Source organism: Mixophyes fleayi, chromosome 8 (genome assembly GCF_038048845.1).
Source record: "Mixophyes fleayi isolate aMixFle1 chromosome 8, aMixFle1.hap1, whole genome shotgun sequence".
Classification (NCBI taxonomy): Eukaryota; Metazoa; Chordata; class Amphibia; order Anura; family Limnodynastidae; genus Mixophyes; species Mixophyes fleayi.
In genome coordinates, this window is record NC_134409.1 from 20,940,870 (window position 1) to 20,966,109 (window position 25,240).

Here is a 25,240-nt window from a genome sequence, read left to right on the forward strand (position 1 = left end):
TGGTTTGAAGGATTTTTCAAAAAAATGTGTCACTTTGCCCATAACTCCATCCAATATGAGTATAAACATGCAAAGGATGGTGGAGGATTACTTTCAAGAGGTAGTTGATATGGAAATGTCAGACAGTCCCTTTCCTTACTGGGAAGAAAAGCAGGCCATTTGGAAACCCATGTACAAACTTGCTTTGCAATACCTAAGCTGCCCACCCTCCAGTGTGTACTCTGAACGAGTGTTCAGCACAGCAGGGAACTTAGTCAGTGATCGCCGTAGAAGGTTACTTCCCAAAAATGTGGAGAAAATGATGTTTATAAAAATGAACTACATCTTCCACGAGGAAGGCCTTCACCATCCAAGACATCCAAGCACTGACTGTTCTCTAATGGCGGATTTAAGCGGCGATGAATTGATAGTCTGTGATGATGACGTACACACTGATGAGGGTGAGGATGAAGCTGAAGATGATGCCGATAACATCTTTTTAAAACTTTCTATGTAAGTGTAGGGTGCAATCTACCCCCAAAGAGGAAAGGGACTTGTGGCATTTCCATATCACATACCATCTTGAAAGGCTGCTGTTAGGGCAATTTATCCTTAAGGGTAGGGTGTCATAGACAGAGTGACCCTAAACTGGCTTTGTCCATTTTTCATAATATTGTACAGTCTATAATGGCTGAATTTTTTAGTATTTTATACAAGTGGAGGGGGGCCTAGAGAGACAGAAACCAAACTGGCTTTCTCCATGTCAATTAATATTGTACAGTCTATAATGGCTGAATTTTTTGGTATTTTATACAAGTGGAGGGGGGCCTAGAGAGACAGAGTGACCCCAAACTGTCTTTCTCCATGTCAATTAATATTGTACAGTCTATAATGGCTGAATTTTTTAGTATTTTATACAAGTGGAGGGGGGCCTAGAGAGACAGAAACCAAACTGGCTTTCTCCATGTCAATTAATATTGTACAGTCTATAATGGCTGAATTTTTTGGTATTTTATACAAGTGGAGGGGGGCCTAGAGAGACAGAGTGACCCCAAACTGTCTTTCTCCATGTCAATTAATATTGTACAGTCTATAATGGCTGAATTTTTTAGTATTTTATACAAGTGGAGGGGGGCCTAGAGAGACAGAAACCAAACTGGCTTTCTCCATGTCAATTAATATTGTACAGTCTATAATGGCTGAATATTTTGGTATTTTATACAAGTGGAGGGGGGCCTTGAGAGACAGAAACCAAACTGGCTTTTTCCATTTCTTTACATATTTAACTATAAGTGTAGGGTGTAATATACATTCAAAGACGATGGCTGCATTGCCAATATGCATAGATGGAGAGGAAGACAATCTGTTTTGTGTGTAGAATAGGCCTACCAACGAAGAATTAAACAGTTTTTTTGGATGATTTATTACCTCAACAATTAGATTACTTGTCTCTAAAACAGTTGGAGCACTAAATTGGGTTAATTTAGGCCCAAAAACATGGATTTTCCCAAAAAATAGCAAAACAAAACCAAACAAAACCAAAACCAAAACCAAAACACGCAATGGCGGTTTTGCAAAACCAAAACCAAAACCAAAACACGACGGTAATCCAGATCCAAAACCGAATCCAAAACCAAAACACGGGGGTCAGTGACCATCTCTACTAAAAAGCAACATAAAAATAAGAAAATAGTCATCAAATAAACACTTACTCTTCACGCTGACGTTTTGTCGGCAGTTTATGGTTCTAATATCTGTAATGTTGTTTGAAGACTTGATAAACAGAACGGAGGAGAAGCCAATAACACGATGGCTGAATTATGATGTATGTTTTCAGCAGAATACATCACACGGGGGCATATTTATATTCCCATCATGTCCGTTCTTGGCACTTCATTGCTCTGCCTAATCTGACTGGTAATGGTCCTTAAATGGATCATTGAGCTGAGATGTTACCAATTGGAAACCAATGAGTAATATAGCATTTCTGAAATTATTAACCCGTTCACTTGTGTTTCAGCATTTCTGACTACATAATTTGTCACTTTATCTCAGGCCATGCTTTTATGCTCAGTTACCCGGGTGTTTATTTGGAACAATAAAATTAAAGTTGTAGATCTTAAAAATATATTTATAGTTTGCACCATTTTAAGAAGAGCATCGTAACCTTTGTTTGCCTATTTTTACCATTAATTAAAATCTGTGGAGAAAACCAATTCACTCAAACATGTGAGCTCTTCAAGGGGTAAATGTATCAAATTGCGGGTTTCTGGCGGGTTTGAAAAGTGGAGATGTTGCCTATAGCAACCAATCAGATTCTAGCTAACATTTATTTAGTACATTCCTCAACTTGACAGTTAGAATCTGATTGGTTGCTATAGGCAACATCTCCACTTTTCAAATGCGCAGCTTGATACATTTACCTCCAGAGAGCTCATACATGCAATATTTCCAGAGCTGTAGCTCTTCTATGTAACCAGGACACAGCACTCTATTTTCAAATGTAATTTCTATTTGTATATTATATCCTTACAATAGCCACACACATAATCTCCCAACCACCGGCAACAATTATTATTCCACTACTGTATGTATCAATTGTCCCCCTCCTCTTACATTGTAAGCTCATTTGGGTAGGACCATCTTTCATTTCTGTTTAATGTCATAGTATAATATATATATATAATATGATCCCTTCGATGTATATCGCTATGTAATATGTAGGCGGCTTATATGTATATGTATTTACAGATTCTCCTGATTTAGGCGGTTCGGTCCTGATTTCAGGGCTCTGTCCCGCTTAGGACAGCTTTGTCGCGGCCGGAGAGTAAAGTTGGGAGGTATGGCCCATTAACTGCTGCTCTGTGATTGGTGGGAGCGGCATTGAAAGGGTTTTCTTAAGGAAGGGGAATAGGGGGCGACTGAGCGTGTCGGAAGCCCCCTGTGTCGCACATTGTCTCTATTCTCCAACTTCAAAAGAAAGGAGGTTTGAAAAGATAAATAATAAATATAATTTGTATAAATGTGCAGTATAATACAGGGTTCGACGTTCTTCATTCTTACATGTTAGCATCTAATATAGGGAGCTGCCATCCTGATTACTCTATCCAGTTATAATACCGTTAAAACTATTCAGTAGAACAGTGCCACCTAGTGGTCCAATTATCAAGAAAATCACATTATGAATGATATTACCAACCAGAAACAAAGAATGCTTCTTTGGGTTATATTTATATTATTCATTGAAACAAGGTTTATCAATTAAGATAAACATTATTTTTAACACATTTAATATCATGTGTGTCCTATACTGTTAAAAGCAATCTATTTCTGTCGAAAGATAGAAATGTCAAAAATTAGATTTAGAGACCAACCATTAATTCCTTATTCGGTATAACAATGCATGTGTCACTAGAGGGCGCTGTAGTTTGTGACTACGGTTATGTTATCCATTATGTCAGTCCCTCTTGTTTATTTGATGTTGCTACACTTGCTGTTTCCCCTCTTTATTTTTCAGCTCTTATTATAATAACTTGTATATTTCTTACTGTGAACATACCTCAAACCCTTTGAAATTTCCAAAGAGGGACTTAAATATTTTAATTGTATCTTTTGCACAGCCGGTCATTGGTTAACCTCAATGGGCTCTTATTACAGGAGAGGTTGAAAGCACTGCTATTAATAACATTGTAGATTATATGTAAAGACCAGACTGATGAATGCACAGTTCTCTTCAGCAATGGCAACTATATCAGGACCAGGATTCAGGACCACGAGGAGGGGTGCATAGTTTGTGGTGGGACTTTTACGGGGCAGCGTTGTGTACTGCATAGGCAAACCGAGGGGGGTTTCCTAGTGCCTGGAAACCCCCTCTGAGCCTGGGACACTGTATAATTGAGGTGGCTGGACCCTGCACCCCCTTCACACGGTTCTGCTCGAAAAGAGATAGCTGCATGTACCTAAAAGTAGTGTACGCAGCATTGCCCATGTATATTATGGGGATAGGGAGAGTTGGAGAGCAGCCAAGCACTCTCTAAAATTATAGTCCCGCCCCCATGCATGCTGGCCATGCCCACTGGTGGAGTGGTGTGGAAACCCCCCTCTACAAATCCTGCGTTTGCCCTTGTACTGGTCAATTGGTGCACCGTTGTATGCTGGTCAACTGGGATCTACATACTGGTCAAACAGTGCCCCATTATATAATGTTAATTGGGGTCTTGATTAATCAAATGGTTCACCATTGCATGTTCTTAAAATTGGGCATGACCTTAAAAAACATCAATGGCATTTTACACAGGGCATATTAATTACATTTTTAAACATATATATATTGTATCATTACATATCCAGTGAGGCTTCCACAGCTTGCCTGCGGCCACCTCGACACTCACACTGTCCTTAAAGGAGACGTTGACCTTCAGAAAATTCTATTGTTTAGGCAGATTTCTTTTTGTCATTGACAACAGATCCGATGTGAAGATAGTCTGAAGATGAAAACCCTCATTAGAAATCAGTTAACATTCTGTGAAAAATGATTTTGGATACAAAGGGGGTGGTGTTAAAAGACCAGCACATGTAAATGCAAAAAAAAAAAGCATAGGATTTTCCCACCCTATAGAAGTTGTCTTACTCCTGAAAACTGGAGGAATGAGCAACTTAGCCATTTTATGTGCAAGCCATAGTCGAGATCGATTGCAATAGGCTGCATGTGTCATTGTCTTCACTTCTATATATACAGATCTATGGGACAAAATCTTTCCGTAGACAGCAAAAGCAACAATGCCGCCTGCAGGCTTAAACAACACTGCAGCTCATTAAAATAATTATAATATACTCTGGTCAGATGTCTACTCCCTTGAAAACACTCTCTATGGTTTTGACATCCCTTTCTACCCCAAATACTGCCCCCTACACTCCCAGACATGCCAAAACACCGTAATAAACTTGTGAGACATGTTTTCACTGCTGTTACCTGTCTTATTGCTGTATCTTGAGTTCAACTCATCCCAATCTGTCCACCCTCAGGAAGAAGATCTGGTTTATGTATCAAATGGAACCAATGACCAGTATCCTATGGAGCTCATCAGTGCTATTTTAATAATTTTGGGGTCAAGGATCAGTGGCTTACTAGGGCTAGGGGGTGGGCATCAGTCCCCACGGACTCCCGGAAGAGTAGGCAAAGCTCCCGCATTTGGCGAAATTCACGGCATTCAATGGATGGGGCGGGGTTTAATTGCACCATTAAGCTCTGCCCCCTCCATTCAATACCGTGAATTTCAGCTTTTCACAGTGGGGGCGCGGCTATGGTGACGCAACAATGCCACCATGCCCTCCTCCTGCCCCAGGGTCGGTCCCATTGTGGGCTACCTTGGGCTGGATCACTGGGCTACCTGTATTTTTTTTCTTTAAAATGTTCCTAATTAGGGTGCTGAGTTGAGTTTTGCCCCCCCAGGCTAAAATTTGCCAGCACTCCCCTGTCCATGGACTCAACTGAGTAATATCTCCTTCTCTTTGCTCGGATTCCTCCCTGATAATTTTTGATCTCCTCCTCACTGTCACTAGACTTAATGATCGGGAGCCCCCCCCCCCCTTTCACTCCCCAGCCTTCCCTTTCCTCCTTTTGTTTCTTCCTCTTCCTCACCCATCTATTTAAAATAAAACCTATGCATCTGATTTCAAGATTTGTTCCTTTTTTTGTTTTCTTTTTGCCTCCTGAAAATCAATAATGTTAACTACATTTCTCTAATTGGCTGGCTGTATTATGCAACAATTTGTATTCTCTTTTCTATTATCCTGTTTATGATATCCTCTGTGAAGTGTGTACAACTGTGTTTTATACTTTGTTTATTATAGATTTGTTCTCACAGATATTTCTAACACAATGTTTTGAAAAAAATAAAAAAATTGTTATGATTAAAAATACGTATGATATTGTAATTAAATAGAGTAAGAGAATGCACACATAAGGACATATGCAGAATTGTGGGCATCTAACACTTGCATTGCCTCCTTATATCTGGAGAGGCGGAATGGAGAGGGAAGGAGAGGTTTAACCAACCAACACGGAGACACATAAGCGAGTCAGGAGCCGTGTCTTTTACACCTGCTAGAGAGCTAGTGCAAGACGGTGGCTCAGTGGTTAGCACTTCTGCCTCACAGCGCTGGGATCATGAGTTTAATTCCCAACCATGGCCTTATCTGTGAGGAGTTTGTATGTTCTCCCCGTGTTTGCATGGGTTTCCTCCGGGTGCTCCGGTTTCCTTCCACACTCCAAAAACATACTGGTAGGTTAATTAGCTGCTATCAAAATTGACCCTAGTCTGTGTGTGTGTGTGTGTGTGTGTGTGTGTGTGTGTGTATGTTAGGGAATTTAGACTGTAAGCTCCAATGGGGCAGGGACTGATGGAAATGAGTTCTCTGTACAGCGCTGCGGAATCAGTGGCGCTATATAAATAAATGATGATGATGAATACACAGTGATAATGATGACTGTTGCCTGCCCCAGCTGCTTGATGACATTTGCCATAAATACACATTTTTTTTTTACTTTTGGCTATTTTTAGCATAAATTATACTCAAAATACATCCACAATGCCTACCTCCCAAGTGTCCCGGTTCCAGCGGGACAGTCCCGATTTCAGTGGACTGTCCCGCTGTCCCGCCCGATTTGTGTATATATAGCAGCCAGTTTCCCCGGTCATCTAGGAAGAAGTTGGGCAGGACATGGCCAAAAGCCACTTCTGCACATGCGCGACGGGGGGCGTGGCTTATATGTCCCTCTTTCGGAGGAGGTATGCACAATGGCTGCTATGTGTATTCTGCTCTTTAAACTAAACTCTAAAGCCATATGTTAGGGAAGTACCTCCATTTATATTGTTAGAAGAAATGATGGAATGCATGACATGTGGAATCCTGTCAGCTCAGTTCCTGGGATATTACATAAGAGCCTAAGGTCATAATAATGGCACATCACTCATGCTGATTAAATAGAGTGCCATGCACATTTAGCCTGCAGGGTTACACAAGTTGTATGTTAATATGTGGCAGAAAGTTAAGTCAGAGAGCCCAAATGAAACGCTTTTCACAGCAAACTGATTTCCCCGGGGAACAGGTACATCAAGTGAGAAACTGCATCAGTTTAATCGAACCTTTTCAAAGGATGAAATAGTTCACTTATAATCAAAGATTTTTTTTCTCTTTAAAGGCTTTTGTAATTATATTCTTGTTTTCTTTAGAACAATCTCTTTATTGCACTGTGTTGCAAAGTGAATAAAACAAGAATATAATAGGTGTGTACGGCATTGTTTGAGGACGTGATGGAAGCGCTGTGGAAAGATGTCAGATGAGCATTCAAAGATTCAGAGCACCAAACAAATAATGTTGCTGCAAAGTGAGTGACTTTAAAGAGAAAATGTCATTAGACCTCATAATATAGCAGTATATCTTGCTATTGGTGTCCACAGGAACATTGTAATAACACTACAACCCAGTAAAATATAAAATAGTGCATGCATTTGAAACAAAATAAAAAATATATGTTGTATGGTCAATATTGCATAACAGGAACACCACAATTTTAATGCAAACTCCCCCAAATGGTAATAAGATCGTCTACAGCAAATGCAGGTTTTTGAAATCTGTCATGCCTTCTGCAGGAAAAATAAACATATAAAATAACATTTCTACTCTACTCACATGCATCAAATGAGTTTAAAAAGATAATTGTCTGAGCTCCCACATGTCCTCCCTACTCGCTACAATAGAATCTGGTGATATTATTTATTTTTACTTTGTTTGAACAATGTTGCTTCAAAGCATTGTGACAAAGATGGAATACTTCAAATGGAAGAAAATAGGGAGACATGCACTTTGTCAGCATCATTTTATTTTTTTAAATGACTGAAGTGGACATGTCTCCCCAAATTAAATTTTAGTTATGGAACTAAACTTAAAAAGTACATGAAAACAGTGTTACATTTTTAGATGCATTTGGTTAGGACCAGATAATCTATTGTTTCTGTGCTTCTAAACTGGTCACTCAGGGACATTGAGGAGATGAAATATGTGGTAATAGAAAACCTGTAGCCAATCAGAGCATTAGAATGTTGACAGCAGCAAACTCCCGAGTGTCTACAGGGGAGATTCGATTGCTGGTGGTGTGGTGCGTGGACATCACTGCCATGTACGGCTGCGCACACTGCCAGCCATTACGGTAGGAATATCAGCTAATTTTCCTGTACATCTCTATGGGGAGGGGGCGCACAAGAAAAAATTAATAGTTTCCTGCCGTAACATTGGCGCGATGTGTCTCTGCGGACGATCCAGAGAACCCTCGCGCCTAATTTAATCTTCCTCTATGCACAGGTAAGTTTGAAGTGGGAGGGGTTAGACCAACATGTAACCAATCTGAGAATCTACATGTTAACCACAGCACAGAATAAGGGCAGCACAATGGCTCAGTGGTTAGCACCTCTGCCTCACAGCACTGGAGTCAAGAGTTCGATTCCTGACCATGGCCTTATCTGTGTGGCATTTGTATGTTCTACCCGTGTTTGCATGGGTTTCCTCCGGGTGCTCTGGTTTCCTCCCACACTCCAAAAACATACTGGTAGGTTAATTGGCTGCTATCAAATTGACCTTAGTCTCTCTTGGTCTCTGTGTGTGTATTGTAGGGAATTTATACTGTAAGCTCCAATGGGGCAAGGACTGATGTGAGTGAGTTCTCTGCACAGCGCTGCGGAATTAGTCGTGCTATATAAATAGATGATGATGATGTGAAACTGGTGTGGGAACACAGTAGTGTCAAACTCACCTCTATACAAAACAAAGTTCATAATCCAACCTTTTTATCAGTCACTACTACTTTGTCAGTGTCAGTCTATGCAGGAAGGATATATTCCGTAGCTTAGTAAACCCTGTCAGTGGAGATTTGTGGATCCCACTATAGAAATCCTTACTTGATATTTTACGTGGATTTATGTAGGAGCGGACAGGTCAACTTTAACTATCTATAGTTTTCACTGAGGGGCACAGTGGTGATTGAAAGCTTAGTTTTGAAAGATGTTGTGAGTGCAGGCTGGGGTAACTTGGGTACGTGGGGCAGAAAGAGAATTTCTAACCTTGCGTTTAGAACCTGTGATGAATACTGATCATGTAAGCTGGCAGTGACTGGTGACAGCACACATGAAGTTCCACAAAGCTTCGCAGGCGTCGCTGACAGTGACAGGGGGCTGAATGCACAGCTCCCCTTATTCCGCTTTATACAGTAACACATGTTCTGACTGCTTTCACCATTTTGACAGAGCCTGTCACCACACAATCAGCAGCACCGACGCAGACAGGAGTGTGATATAATTATCTTTTATCATTTTAAATACTTTCTGTCTAGAAGCAAAACGCACAGGGATTTCTCGGGGCATCATTGTAAGAGTATGTCGTTGAAATGTAAAGTGTTGTGCGACGTTATCGGCACCATTCATTATTGATATCATCCTATTACACGGTATCAAACAGGTATTGTCTGTAGAGTGATCGGATGAAAGCGCTCAGGAGCTGGATGTCTGTGTGCAGGACGTGGGTTGTACTGTACTAGGTTGGAGAAATCAGTTTTAAAGAACAGGAACAATAGATTAAGCTACAGTCACAACAACAGGTTAAGGGCTCTCAGGACCATTTCAGTGGTTTATTTACCAGAATGTCAAATTAAATTTCAGCCATTTCATTAAAACCAGTCACCAACCTTTATGTGATTTAATTCAGCAACAAACTTATAATGAATTTTTTTTATGATTAACCTGTTTTTGTGAATTTTTGTTTAACATTTTTCTCCCACCACTTTATTTTAACTAACTGTGGCGCTGCCATGTGATGTTTGTATTTTCTGCCACTCCTTTTCCATGCATGCAGAGAAAGCAAAACAATGCAATGTATAATTATAGCAAAGGGAGGCAACCTGCGAGTCTCCAGCTTCTGAGCAACAAGAAATTCCTGCACGCAGACTCCATGCTGGCATGCAGAACACAGAGCAAAAGCAGAGATCACAAGCTTGTTAACAGGGGCAGGCTGGGTAAAGGGGCAGAGGGCATCTGCCCCGCAGGCTGGTGCCATAGTGGGCTACCTAGGGCTGGGTCACTGGGCCACCTGCATTTTTTTCCTTTAAAACGTTCCTAATAGGCTGTCCCCCTTTTGGTTCCCCCCCAGGGGGGCAGTCGAGTCTTGCCCCCCTGGGCTAAAATTTGCCAGACAGCCTCTGTTTGTTACCTCAGAGATATGCATTCTACTGTCATTCTTATATCTATGTACAACAAGAATATGGTTAAATATATTTCTAGGCATGACATCTTTTTGCAAGAGTTCCTGGTAGGCCTTTTTACCAATTCTTTTACATGCATTTATACAGATCAAATTTTGCCAAAAGGCCCAGCAATGCCGGTCATCCCTCCCAAGGCCTCCAGTCTTCACTCTTGAGTATGCGTGGAGGCTGGTACAAGTGCAGCTGAAGCCCTAAATGTGCTTTACTGTGCATGTACTGCCCTTGTGTATGCTCAAAATAGCAGAGTGGGGGCCTCAGGAGGTTGGTCTCAGCCCCCCTTTACTTCTGCGCCCCATAGACGCCAATCTCCCTCCAGCAGAGATAGTTGTAAGATTTTGTAATCTTAAAATATATAAGGTTTACTGAACCACTATGGTTATTCTGAATGTTAGAGTTGGAAACACTGAACTGGGCTATGCTATTAATAATATTAGATTCAGAACTTTATTTTATTGCTTGGCCAATGAGTAAGACACCTTTTCACATTTTCTTGGTCATTAAACAAAACTGACTAATATAATTAATTAAATTTCCAATGTGCGATTTGAAATTAATATCCCTTTTAGTTCCCAGTGTACCCAATAAATATAGTTCTTGAGATGCACACTCACCACACTTAGGCCAAGCAATTCTCTGTGGACATAGTCCAGATTCAGTCGGTCTAGGTTCTCCAGGTAATGCTGCAGACGGGTGTATGTGTACGGGTAACAATAAGCAAACTGGTACACATCGTCTTCTCGATCAAAGCAGAAAGCAAAAGACATGACATAGTTTTTGCGATGATCTGGGCACCGATAGTAGTAGACGTTTTTAGAGGGCAGCCTTTGCCTGCGAAAAGAAAGAAAACATACAGTGACTTGAGCATTTTTACTGTTTTTGCACTTTCTGTCCCACAGAGAATGACAGGAGGAGTATGGAAGAATTAACTCAGTGATTAAGGATGCTGAATATATAACCATGATACAACGTCTTGCTGAAGCATACAGTGTAGATCCCAGGGTCATTACTTTGTGACCTTGGACACATAGGGCCTGATTCATTAAGGATCGTAACTTAAGAAACTTCTTATTTAAGTCTCCTGTACAAAACCATGTTACAATGCAAGTGGTGCAAATTAGTTTTCTGTTTTGCACATAAGTTAAATACTGACTGTTTTTTCATGTAGCACACAAATACTTGATAGCTTATTTGTACACTGAAATTTAAAGTTGATATTTGTGTGCTACATGAAAAAACAGACAGTATTTAACTTATGTGCAAAACAGAAAACTAATTTGCACCCCTTGCATTGTTACATGGTTTTGTCCAGGAGACTAAATTAAGAAGTTTCTCAAGTTAAGATCCTTAATGAATCAGGCCCATAGAGGCAGATTCAATTACAAGCAATGTCTTGTGGGCACCCTGTGCTAGGAGTTAATGTGCAACATACCTCCCAAATGTCCTAATTTAGGCGTTGCATCCTGATTTGCAGGATGCAAACGGAGTGGGGGGACTTAACGAGAAAATGGGTGGAGTTTTACCCACATTTGCCCATTTGTGGGCAGAACAAGGGTGTGGCTTATTTTGCCCCGCTTTCAGGATTCTAAATGTTGGGAGGTACGGGGCAATAATAGTACTGAAATCTTTGCTCATTTTTACTTGCACCTGTATGAGCAAAATAAGCAAAGATTTTAACCCTGCACATCCCGCAGAAGAACCAAAATTCCGACAGGACAACGTTTGTATTTGAATCTGCTCCCCTGAATGAAAAACTGAATATAGTGCAGGAACAGCGATTCACTCGCATCAAACCTGATTTAATCTTTTTATAGATATAATAAAACATTTACAAATATTATTACAAGTAAAATAATAAAACTAAAACACCAAACTATTATACTAAGTAGAAGAGATTTTTGCTTAATTTTAATACAAAGACCAAATTTACAGCACAAGACATTAAAGTTAAAAATGTAAAAAAAAAAAAAATACATTTATATGTTATTATTATTTTTTAATTTTCACAGTAATAAATCCTCATCAAGTGGACGAGGGACCCTTTAATAAGAGTGTGTATGTGACCTGTGCATTTAGAAGGACCTAGTGAAACCACAGTTCATTTTACAAGCATGATTCCGGTAAAATAAAATGCATAGAGCTGCTGAATAAAGAACATTTTTATTGAATTTTTTATTAGCCAGGAGAGCTCTGAGTCAGCAGATGTGGTCCTCCCGTATTACTGGGGGATATGCAGGTTGTAACCTGGTCGTCTGCTGAATGTAAATATTGGTTTAGAAAATTGACATTGAACATTTTAATTCTGCCCAACACTTGTTTTTTATTTGTCCGTGAAATGCTGCGCTGTGAGAAGCAGTCATGTCTGTATGAGGGTGGGGAGCAGAGCTAAACAAAGGGGAAGAAGATTTCTGGCCCATTTTATATTTCAAATGAAGGAACAGTGCATTAAGAGATTATATACCCCCTCTCATGCACAGCTGCTTGGATAAAAAACATGATAGAGCATGTTTAACACAATAAATCGCATGCTCTTGTTTCACTCCTGGGGGGGTATATTTCCTAAACTGCGGGTTTGAAAAAGTGGAGATGTTGCCTATAGCAACCAATCAGATTCTAGCTGTCATTTTGCAGATTGCCAGGAGGAAAAGATTATAATTAGGTTACGGGCGCAGGGAAGTTTATGGAAAGGTTACTGAAAAGAGAAGGTTAGGGATAGGGAAAGTGTGGGGGTGAGATTAGGAGCTGCCATGGGAGATTAGGATTAGAAATCACAATTAGAGTTTAGGAGAAGATGGAGAAGAATGTTGCACTTGCTGCAGAGAGGCGACTTCCTTCATGTTTGAGTAAATGCTAACTGAGCAATTGCTCATGAGCAACAAGCTATTACCTCCAAGGCTTTGGGGATATAAATTAAAAAGGAAGATTTCTGTTTGATTTCCCTTTTAAGTAAGAAAATAAATGTGTACTAGTACAGAGGCAGAAACCAAGGTCATAAGATTCACAAAGGTGCCCATCCTAAGTGATTTTTTTTCTTAACCTCAGTCATGGATGCTCATATCTATTTTCCAATTGATAACAATATTATTTGGAAAAGATTAACTTTTGTACTGCATTCTGCTGCAAACAAACAAAAAATAATAATAACAGTATCCTAACATATCTACTTGTGAGTTGAACATTTCAGATGGCTTATCAAACCAGTAATAACAAATGTAGTCTGTACTCTCACAGCTTCCTTCCTCCCACAATTCACTGTAACAGAACGTGGCAGGAAAACAACTACTTTGCTGAAACTACGCTTACAATGATCAGCTTGTGAATCAGAAACGCTGATTTTTTTAATTAAAAAAACAATAATAGGAATGTGTGCAAATAACCTCACCAACAATTGGGGCATATGAAGTTAAAAAAAAAGTTGACTGTTCCTTTAACCATCAGGAGTATCCTGTAACCGTGACAACACTGTACATTTCCCAGCAAACTGTGCCAACTATTGGCTGGCAGAGCATGCTGGGGCTTGTAGTTTAACAACACCTGGAGAGCGGCAGGTTGTCCAAGCCTGCGGTATGTGGAACACCAGCTGAATTCAGTGTTCATTTTACCAATTCAGGAAAGTTACTGCAATTCCTAAATAGCGCAAAACCGTTCTCAAGATCCACAATGTATGCTTCAAAATGTATTAAGTTTTTGTTTTTACTTTTTATTTGAGAAAGATAAAGTTGCAGCTTCTGAGAAGCCAAAGTTTTAGTTTTTGTTTTGTTTTTTTTAAATGGGAGGTTGGGTATTACCAGTGACAAAAGTTTATGGTGAACGTTTCAGTTAGCAGGCATGTGGCTTTATTTTATTCTTCTTTTCGCTGCTTTTTATATACTCCTTAAATTCTTGTTGTTAGGCATTATGAAAATCCCACAGTGTTTCAGGACCTTTATCTTCCATTTATTTTACCTTTCAGTGCAGAACTAAAACATCTGCTTTATTAGCCATCATGACACCGGCTCTATCCCTGCCTCTGGCGAATATGTCCAAGCCTAGCTCCCAGGCCATCTGGCTTCAATATTTGTCTGCATTGTGTGTCGCTGTGAGCCATTTTCTGCTCTTTAATGTCATAACAACGGTGAGACTTTATGAAGCAGGACTGAAAATAAAAGCAACAGTGATTCTGGAAAACTAATAGTGTTATACATGTATAAAGGCTCGTGTTGATACATTCTGTTAACATATATGCAGGTATGTACAGTTTGGTGCTGCTCTATTACTTTGCATCATAACAATAAAAAATAAAATAAACATTATATAGGGCATTAGGCAGAGGGGCAATTATTGTGGCAAGTGCAGTACATAGCCGCATAGTCAGTGGCGCACGCAGGGGGGGTTTCTGGTTCTCCAGAAACCCCTCCCCTCCGCGAACCAACGATACTGTACAGCAGCCATGGCGCTGTCAAAGAAGCGACAGTGTTGTATTGTAGTATAATACAGCACTGCCGCGGATGCTGCTTGACAGTGCCGCAGCTGCTGTACAATTCAGACTTGCCGAAATGGAGCTGCTGCGCATGCAGAACCCCCCCCCCCTTCTAAATCCTGCGTTCGCCCCTGATAGTTATGCTGAAAAGAGCAAAATTGCATCAAGTTAACATTCCCGGTGTGTTGATTCAGAAGAAGGGAAAACAAAACCCCCAGAAGCAGCTATGAATTTAACTTCACAGGGGACAAAAATAATCTTTCCTGACTCTAAAGAGCCAATTAAATTCTAATTGATGTGCCGCAGGACATCACCGAGATGTCCATTTCAGGGAACTACTGTACCCCAACATTGCATGTTTTCCTGAGCAGCGCTACGGGGTGCCAGGATAAGTTTGCTATCTTGCATCCGCGCGGAGTTCCTTCTCTCCCCTTCCGCAAGCAATCTGTGGCACATCGCTTAGAAATTAAACGCTAATCAGATTCATACTCTGGATCACATGTTACTACATCACCAGCGTAATTTGCTTATTATAATTACTGATAACATGCTTTGCAGGTCAAGCATTGAATTCATATTTAAATCCATCTGGTGATTAAAAAGAATTGGCACGCTTGCAGTTATTTTTAATTTTTTAAAATATTTGTTTTTGAAGAGTCGTAACGTGACAGATAAGCAGTAAACAGGAATAACACTGTCGATGATCATGTCGGCATGACAAGGGATTAAAACAACAAAGTAAAGCAATGTCAATGTCAATGCCAACCATGGCCTTATCTGTGTGGAGTTTGTATGTTCTCCCTGTGTTTGCGTGGGTTTCCTCCGGGTGCTCCGGTTTCCTCCCACACTCCAAAAACATACTAGTAGGTTAATTGGCTACTATCAAAAAAAAATTGACCCTAGTCTCTATCTGTCTGTCTGTCTCCCTCTCTGTCTGTCTGTGTGTGAGTGTGTGTCTATAGTAGGGAATTTAGACTGTAAGCTCCAGTGGGGCAGGGACAGATGTGAATGAGTTCTCTGTACAGCGCTGCTGAATCAGTGGCGCTATATAAATAAATGATGATGATGATGATGATGATGATGAATGTCAAAGTGACGTATGGTATCGGATGACCCAGGTTTTTTAGAAGAAGGGAGACAGGAGAGGAGGGGGAAGAAAGGAGGGGGGAGATGCAGTATGCAGGACAGTGACAGGTTGGGAGTTTGACTGGGGCGGTACACCTGTCAAACCGTAACGCAGGTGTCCTAAGGTGAGCTCAGGGAGGTTCTATTGCCCTTCTGCTCCCAGCAGAAGGGCAATAGAACCACATAAAGAAAGAGAGGGAATGGAAGAGAGAGGACATTGCTCAAAAGGTGCATGTCTATGGTAGCAATGGGAGGAGAGAGAGAGTCTCACAATCATCTAATACCACTTTCATACTGCCGCCCTGACAATTTTCCGGGGGACAGTGCAGGACACCCCGGTAAATACCCGGGTAGACCGTGTTCACACTGAACATGGGTCTGTCTGGGTCTCCCTGGCTACATTACAAGAGGAGCTTTGATTGGCTTCTCTTGTCTTGTTTTTTTTTTTTTTTTTTTTTCTAACGTTTACGTGAGGCTACCGGGGTCAGACCCGGGAATAATCCTCCAAGAGTCCCGGGTCTAATTCCTGGGTCAGCGGGCCCAGGAATTATACCTGGACCCGTTCACACTGAAGCCTCGACCTGGGTTGCTGGGGGTCGCCCCAGCCAAATCCCGAGTTTTGGAGTGTTAATGGGGTATAAGGGGTAAGCAGAAGTGAAAAAAGGACAGCCATGGTGCCACATTTTGTTAAAGTATTTGGATGAGTTGTTGAGAATGCTGGTCAGGAATTCCATACGTTGCATGTGCCAAATTCGATTGTTTATAGTTTATAAAGGGAGGAGGGGGTTGTTGTTTCCAGTCAGTTGCAAGCTGGCAGTTGGCAGCCAAGAGGATATGTCGTGTAATCTAATTCTGGTGGCGTGTGGCCACAGGGATCCCCAGAGGGAGGAGAAAGAATTGGGGCTCCATAAGGACACTAATTTGGAAGACAGCTGAAATCAGATTAAGATCAAGCCAGAGGCTAGCAAGCTTCGGGCAGCTCTACTAAATATGGAGGAATGTTCCTTCCAAGGAGGAGATTCTAGGAGTCAGGTAGAAGAATCCTTTTGAGCCAGGTTGGCACATTGTACCAGCGATATAAAAGTTTGTAGACGTTTTCTTTGAATTTAAGACATATGGAACTAGAAGCAGCATTCTCTCGAATCTCAGACCAATCCTAGTCATCAAGGGCCTCCCCAAGATCTCTCTCCTAGGCCAATTCGTGGGGATCATTACAGCGTGGTGAGTTCTGAGTATAAGGTAGATTATAACCCTGCAGTGGAGGACTGGCATAGGCAGAGGGATTCAAAGGAGGTGAATGGACGGGTAGAAAGTCGGAGCTTGACTGTGTTATGAAAGTTACGGATTTGCAAATACTGGTAGAAAAATTTTGCTGGGATGTTAATTTTATCTTGGATATCAGAAAATTGAGGGAATAGTTCAGTACGAGTGAGGCACCTAATTCCTTTAGAGTGCCATAGAGCAAACACGGAAGATGTAAGACCCAGGGGGAGTTCTGGGGAGTTGAAAAGTGTAATAATCGGGGAGGGTTGACCGGTCATTAAGGAGTGGGAAATAATGGGGTGGAGGAAAACCTGCCTCGGGCGGCGAGACCGTGGGAGCCAAAGGAGAGACATGGGAGAAAGCATGCCCAGACCTTCACCCTCAATATCCTATATCCTAGGGGTGTTAGTGCTGTGCCATAAGATGTATTCAGCAAGCTCAGCAGAGAGGTAGTAAGATTTAAGTTCCAGGATGCCCAGTCCCCCACTCAAATAGACCTCTGAAAAATCTTGAGATGGACGCGCCTGCCTGTCCAAATAAATTGTGAGGTAGAGAATTGGAGAAATTTAGAAACGTGCACGTGGGACATGAACGGGGAGGGTCTGAAACAAGTAAAGGAGCCTGGGAAGGATATTCATTTTGACTGCATTAATGCGACCTATCCATGAGATAAGACAATGGGACCATGTGATTAAATCGGCTTTAGTTTGGGAGAGTATGTGGGGGAAATTGCCTTGGATAGTGTTTGGTAATAAAGACCCATAGGTATTTTATCTTTTGGAGTCGCCAATTCGCCAATTGAATGGGAAAGTCTGTTCCAGGTGTGACTTGTCTCGTCTGGTGTTTCTAGTTATTTTCTTATAATTTACCATTTTTTCCAGAAAATTGTTGAGATAATTTGGTATCCACATAGTTTTGTAGTGGAATAAAACACAAAAGCAGAAAAATTACTAAGTTGTAGCATATTCCACAAATACATTTTTAAATGGGCTAGACAAAATTAGTGGCACCTTTCGAATAGTTAGAAAAAATGAGATTTCAAACAGGTGATTCTGTTTCACTGTGGAATTGAACTCTCCTGTGGTGAGTTGCAGATGCCTGCAACTTAAAATGATACCCCATTCATACTGCACCAAAATCCCGGGTTTTTGCCGGGGCGAGCTCAAACGACCCGGGTGTTGGTGCAATATGAATGGTACAAGTCAAAAATCCCGGGTCTAAAAACCCGGGTCTTCAACCCAGGATTTATCGAGGGGTAATTCCCGGGTCGGACCCGGGTTGCCTGCACTATGAATGGTGCAACCCGGGTTTTTCAACCCGGGTTGCACAGAAAACAAGCTGATTGGCTGTCTGCCTGTCTCTGGAGGATGATGTCATCGGTGGGAGCCCGTGGAAGATTTGAGAAGGAGTTTAGGAGAAATGGTGGATGGTGGAGTGCAGATCAAGCTGAAGCAGAATCGGAGTTTGTTGGAGAAAATTGCTTTTATTTCACTGAAAAAGTGTGTCGTCGGCCATGATGAAAAGTAATGTGGTAAACAATCACCACCCACTTTTGCATCATCTTTATGCGTCAAAAAAACAGTCACCTTTCAATAACATCACCATTTTTCAGCCAATGAAAACTGCTCTGGTGATGACTCCCATAAATTGCCAGGGCACAGACTTGTGCAGTATGAATGGGGTCAAACCGGGAAATTCCCGGGTCCGAGGTGCAGTATGAATGGTGTTTCTGAGCTGGGACGCTCCGAGCCCCGGCAAAAACTCGGCTTGAAAAACCCGGGATATTGCCGGGGGGGGGCAGTATGAAATCGGTATAACTCTTTAAACAAGTTTGGATAGAGAAAAGGACTCATTCTCCTGTTTTGTGTCGCTGTGAGTATTGCAATAAGCATGGAGATAAGAAAGAGATAAGAGATTTGCCTGAGGAGGTCTGACAGAAGATTGTAGCCAAGCATGGACAATCTCAAGGCTACAAATCAATATCTAGAGAAGTTAATGTTCCCATTTCCATACATAATGTTATTAGAAAGTTAAAGGTCCATGACGCTGTAGCCAATCCCGCTGCTGGCCGCGAGATAAAACTTGATCGAAGATTACAGCACATGATCATTCAAATGGTGGAAATCAAATCCAAGCTGATCTCCAGACACAAGAGGTATCATCCATCACCGACTCAATGAAAGCACTTTATATGGCAGGAGGCCCAGGAGGGCCCCACTACTGAGAGAGAGAGAATACGAAAGTATGACTGGAGTTTGCCAAAACATATCTGAACTAAATTCCTTCTGGGAGAACGTCCTGTGGACAAATGAAACCAAATTCAAGCTTTTTGATAAAGCCCATCATCCCTATATTTACAGAAATCAAAATGACGCTTTCAAAGAAAAGAAACCTTCCCTACAGTCAAACATGGAAGAGGTTCAGTGATGTTTTGGGTTTGATGTGCTGCATCTGGCATCATTAAATCTGGAGATTACCAGACTTTCTTGGAGCGCAGTTTGAATCCAGCTCTAGGTCCCATAGAACACCTGTGGAGAGCAAGTTGTTGGTTTTTTTGAGATCAGGAACAACATCGGTGATGCAGATACATACAGAGATAATGGCTGCAGCAGTTGTAACAGTTATAGAATAAAGGTATGGTCATAGGTAATACAGCAGGGTCATAAAGTCATAAAGCAGCAGGATGCTGATGTCATTAATCACCTCCTTCTGCATCAGTTGGCACTAGAGGACAGACAGAAAGTGTGAGAAAAAATACAGCATACTGAGCGGGTTTTAAAAATTGGAGATGTCTATAACAATCAGATTCTAGTTATCATTTATTTAGTACATTCTACAACATGACAGCTAGAATCGGATTGGTTGCTATAGCCAACATCTCCACTTTTTCAAATCCAGAGTTTAGTAACTATACCCCCATGAATTGGTCTCCCCTCCTAATTCCCCAGTTCTTCCATGAGCTAATGGATCTGTGCAAGACGAGAGATTGGGGCTTCATAGTGAGGAATATTTATTAAGTCACTGCCTTGTGAAAAACAATAAAATACTTATTATATTATACGGTAGTAAATGCTTAGCAAGATTAAAGGAAGTCTAGACAGTCCACTACTGCCTCCAGGGGAGATCCAGGCAAGGCGATTGGGGTTACGTTTACAGCTCCACTCTCTGTCTCCCATAGATTGTAAGCTTGCGAGCAGGGTTCTCTTACCTCTCTGTCTGCATGTATTACCCAGTATTGTTTTATTAATGTTTGTTCCCAATTGTAAAGCGCTACGGAATTTGCTGGCGCTATATAAATAAATGTTGATGATGTTGATGATGATGTCTCCAGAATTATTGGGCGTGTCTTTTATACTCTTACAAATAAAAAAATGTTATTCTCAGTTTAAAGTAAATGTAAAACTGAAGTTTTTAACACATGGGGGGCCTAGGGCAAGAGCCTCAATCACCTTCCTCTTAGAGACAACACTAGGGGGGGGGGGCAGACAACGGAGCGTCGTTAACCCTTTGGTTGCAGCATAAGCTTGATATTTGCTACTGAAAAAAAAAACAATTGGTACAAAACAATTCATAGCGGATCCGTACGGTAGGCAAAGGGTTAACAGCAAAATCCCTGTAGTCCCTATTCAACCCACATCTTCTAAAAATAATGATATTAGGATTTCTTTCCTTGCTTATCTATTCTTATCTCTCCTAGCACTTTGTAACCACTAATCTATTTAAGTGAGTCATGGGGAGACAGTGAGTTTTAGTGTTCTGACAAAGGCAGCAATATTAAAGGCTAATAAGATTTTGATCTTATCCTGGAATTAGGGAGGTGGGGGCTTCTCTGTCCTGGATCTTCCTTTCTGCTTTTTTGCTAAACCAAAGAGCGCTTGGTTCTTGAATTAACCTTTATTGTCCTCCACAATACACTATTTACTTTTCTTTCTTTTTTTTTTATTATTATTATATATTTTTTTTCTTTTTGCTCTCTGCCTTCTGGAAAAGGACACCCACACACTGTGACAGCAGCTGCTCCTATTAATTTAAAGCCATTAGAAAAATTAAAATTAAAAACCAATTATGTTGGCTGCTTTATAGCCGGAAAACCGCTTCAGTGTGATTGTTCCCTCTGGTTATGGACACACACACGCAAAAAAATAAATAAATAAAAAAATCCCCAACCCAGCGTTTGCTGCCAGCGGAATGCTAATACTTTCGTAAGCTGGTAGGACGAAGCCAACATTCCGAGCTAAAGAATAGGATTCAGTGTCGGTGTGCAGCAACAAGCCAGCGAGTCGCCTGTGCCAAGATTATGACCAAAGAGAGTCACGACATTAACAAAAAATAAACAAGTGGATGTCCTGAGGCCACAATCAAAACCTTTACGAAGTGGTCAGGGCTGATTTTCTTTTGAAATATGGATACGTTCCAACATGGTGCTGACATCTAACACAACTTATTTTTCTCATCTACTGCAGAGGAAATAAGACAGTTACTAATAGTTATTGCTACACTGTATCTTTCACATTGTTTCTTGGAAGGCTTTAAGTAGTTTACTTGAACCCATGAGGCTTTCGCCCCCTCTCTTTCCCCTAACCCAAACTTAAGCATTTACCCCCCTACCCTCTTTTGCCTCACCAGCTCTTTTTGTTTTATTTTGTGTTTTGATTTATGTTACACACTGACTTATATTGTTGGACAACAGTTTGTTATTTTTGTGATACTGTAAGCTGTAGCTGTATTGCTTCTGATGCTTTCAATAAATAGGTTTTTTTTTGGGGGGGGGGACGACAACAGTTCCTTATTTACAGGGACTGTCCCATGTTTTCAAGATGTGCCACAGGAAACGTCCCTGGGAAGGTATTTTTACCTCTATAATAAAGTTCATCTTATTTTGTACATAGAATGTTATACACCGGTCCAGCAACAAATAAAATGTTAATTAAACATTAGTATCTATGGGCACACATTTGTACCTGCTTCATTAGGTCTAATTATTAGTATGGGAAATATTATTAAACATGAAATGGATTCCAGACAGAAACATTGGGCCTGATTCATTAAGGAAAGTAAGGCAAAAAAATTAGTAACTTTGCACCTTGATAAAACCATGCTGCATTGGAGGAGGAGCTACATTTAAAATGTGGGGGCAGATTTATATTTGGGGAAGTGTATGGAATAGATCAACCTTAAATTTCAGTGTAAAAATAAAGCTAACAAGTATTCGTGTGCTATATGAAAAAACAGCCAGTATTTAACTTATGTACAAAATAATAAACTAATTTGCACCCCTTGCATCATGGTTTTGTCCGGAAGAAAAACTTACTTATTTTTGTGTCTTACTTTCCTTAATGAATAAGGCTCAAAGTGTATATGTTGATCAGTTCACTACACAAAATTCAGATTTTCATTAAAGATCCATAAAGGGGTGGGGTACGATTTAACATAGCTGATAAGAACAACAGTAGGTATAATGACGAAAAAAATTACGAAACTGACTTGCACGACAGTCAACTAATAATGACAAAAGAAGTCCCCAACAGTCTGCTGAGAAATGGCGACCACCAGTATTGACAGCAGGGTGTTTTGACGTCATTTAAAATGGCGACCACTATATCGGTATTTTTAAAGCGGCAAGGCCGGGTCTCTAACCCTAACACTTACCTTCGATGACAACCGGCATTGGCTGCTTTAAAAGTGTATATATCTCAGGCGCCATCTTAAATGACGTCAAAACATCCTGCCGTCATTACTGGTGGTCGCCATTTCTCAGCAGTCTATTGGTGACTTCTTTTGTCATTATGAAGGTCAGTCTGCATTTATTAACTGTCAGGCAAGTTAGTTTCGTAAATTTAGTATTGTGGTAGTCACTGTCACTGTTATCAGCACCGTTAATGTGGCAGTGGATCCCAAACTTTTTCAGTTCAAGGCACCCTTAGGGTCTCCATAATTTTTTCAAGGCACCCCTAAACCAAAATAATTACCAAGTAGTCCCCCACCTTGCTTACCACTGGCCCTGGCCGAGGCACCCCTGTGAGATCGCTGAGGCACCCCAGGGAGCCTATGTGGCAAAGACCAATGTGAGAAACTTCCCAATAAATATAAATATATTGATTGCTGGCAAGATAATTAATTAATAGTCAGGGAGAGAATATATTTAATCCAGATTTTTAAATGTGACTATTATTTAGAGAATGAGAGAGATTGAAGAGAATAAAAACTCATGCAACTCAATAAAAGGCATAAATAGACAGCAGCACTACCATCCTATACCTGCCAACAGTCCTAATTTTCTCTCAAGTTAAGGTGACAAAGGGCTGTGGTCTTCTGTATAATAACTGTAATCTTAACGGAAATGTGTTTAGTTCCGGCGGATTGAGACAAGGTTCCAATTTTAAAGTCAGGAATGTTAGCGGGTCTGCTGTCCACACCCTTGCCATGCCAAGATGTCCTAACCCGTCTTTCAGTCCTGACACAGTGACTGGATAATATATATATATGTATATATCTACTATATAAATGCCTAGTGGCGTGTGTGAAAAAAAAAAAAAACCAAGCTGCAGCGCCACCTGCTGGGCAGAGTTATACACTGACCTATATATTTCTTGAAGGAGAAGTGACAGTTGGGAGTGGTTGGTGGTTGCCGGGGGTGACAGTGGGGAGTTTTTAACACCTTAAGTAGCTTGATGAAGGATGTGGCGATGAAGATGAAGGATGAGGTGAAGGAGAAAAATGATGAGGTGGTGACATGTGGACAAAACCACGTTAAAAAAGGGCGCTTGCGTCGGGAAGTAACACTCTTCCCCTGAGGAGGCCTGGGCTATGGCCCAAATGCATGACAAGAACCTTTTTTAACACCTTAAGTAGCTTGATTTGACTAGAATGCATGAGTATCATGCACGGGTTAACTTGTGTATATATATATATATATATATATATATATATATATATATATATATGTGTGTGTGTGATGTGTGTATCTATATCTGTATTTATACATATAAACCTTTTAGACTCTTAGATAAGGCAACTTGTGTTTTAGGTTTGCTGGTCCTTTAAGTAAAACTATACAATTCAATTATCTTTCCATCACTAAGTAGGTAATTTTGCTAAAACATCATCCATGGAATTTACTGTAGATGTCCAGACTGTAAGAAAATTGGAAACCGGTTTGACCAAAAAAAAATCTCTTATCTGCTGTTAACTTTTATATTAAAATATAGCAATTACCTCCTGCTAATATTGGCATTGCTTGCTTAAGAGCCTCTTTCTTTAATGGTCCTGTCTGGTTTATAATGGTTATATAATCAAAACCGTTAAAATCATTTCCCTACATCATCTTCTTTCTGCCTGCGTGGTTCTTGTCAAAGTCAACAGAATTTAAAGTAATATGACGGTCTGGTGATAAAACAAATAATACTGCGGGAACTTGAAAAGATCGATGGGAAAGAAAATTAGCAATGATGTGGTTCGGACCGAGGCGATGACAATGAGAATGATTGCAAACCGCAGCTCTAGCCATGGCATAAAGTGTGGTGATAACTTTCAAGCACGATTGCTTTGCAATTATATAATGGTTAAGTGATTTTATACATGTTCTCTAGCCAGGAACAAAAGTTTAGAACTTGTGATGAGATACTGTAGTCAGGCAGTATACGAAGGTACCTGATAAATTGCCACATTATAGCTTAGTAGACAGGATGCACCATTGGTTACCGTGTCATTTAAGGTGTGTCCCCTTAATCTTTATCTTTAGCCCTATTATGTAATAAACAAATTTATTAGTCATGTTTTAATGTAGTATTATTTTGTACACATCTTGAATATTTTTAGCTATAGTAGCAATTTATATTTATATATTAGGTGAAGTGCATCAATATATGAAAACGTAATCCTACTTATATTTGGTGCTGCATTGCCCCAATCTGGTGGGCCCCCATGAAGGCTGCAACAATCCAGTGCTGCTCTTTGCTCTCCTACTACTTACATATTGCTTCAGTAAATCAGTGTGTTGTCAAAGCCCATCACTAGTGAAGCTTGTTGGGGATACCTGTGAATAATAATTCTGCTAAAAAAGGATCACATTTCTGCTGTGGAGAGAGCAGGGTTCCAGCCATCAC

The 25,240-nt window shown here is 40.6% G+C and overlaps 1 protein-coding gene across 2 annotated transcripts in view; it reads right to left on the reverse strand.

Annotated features, from left to right (window-relative positions):
- Positions 1–25,240, reverse strand: part of LOC142099006 (cytosolic carboxypeptidase 6-like) — a 1,251,957-nt gene that overhangs the window by 551,103 nt on the left and 675,614 nt on the right. For both annotated transcript variants that reach the window (XM_075182041.1, XM_075182040.1), the window contains one exon: positions 10,903–11,119. In XM_075182041.1, the coding sequence (XP_075038142.1) occupies positions 10,903–11,119 (217 nt within the window). The remainder of the gene's footprint in view (positions 1–10,902; positions 11,120–25,240) is intronic.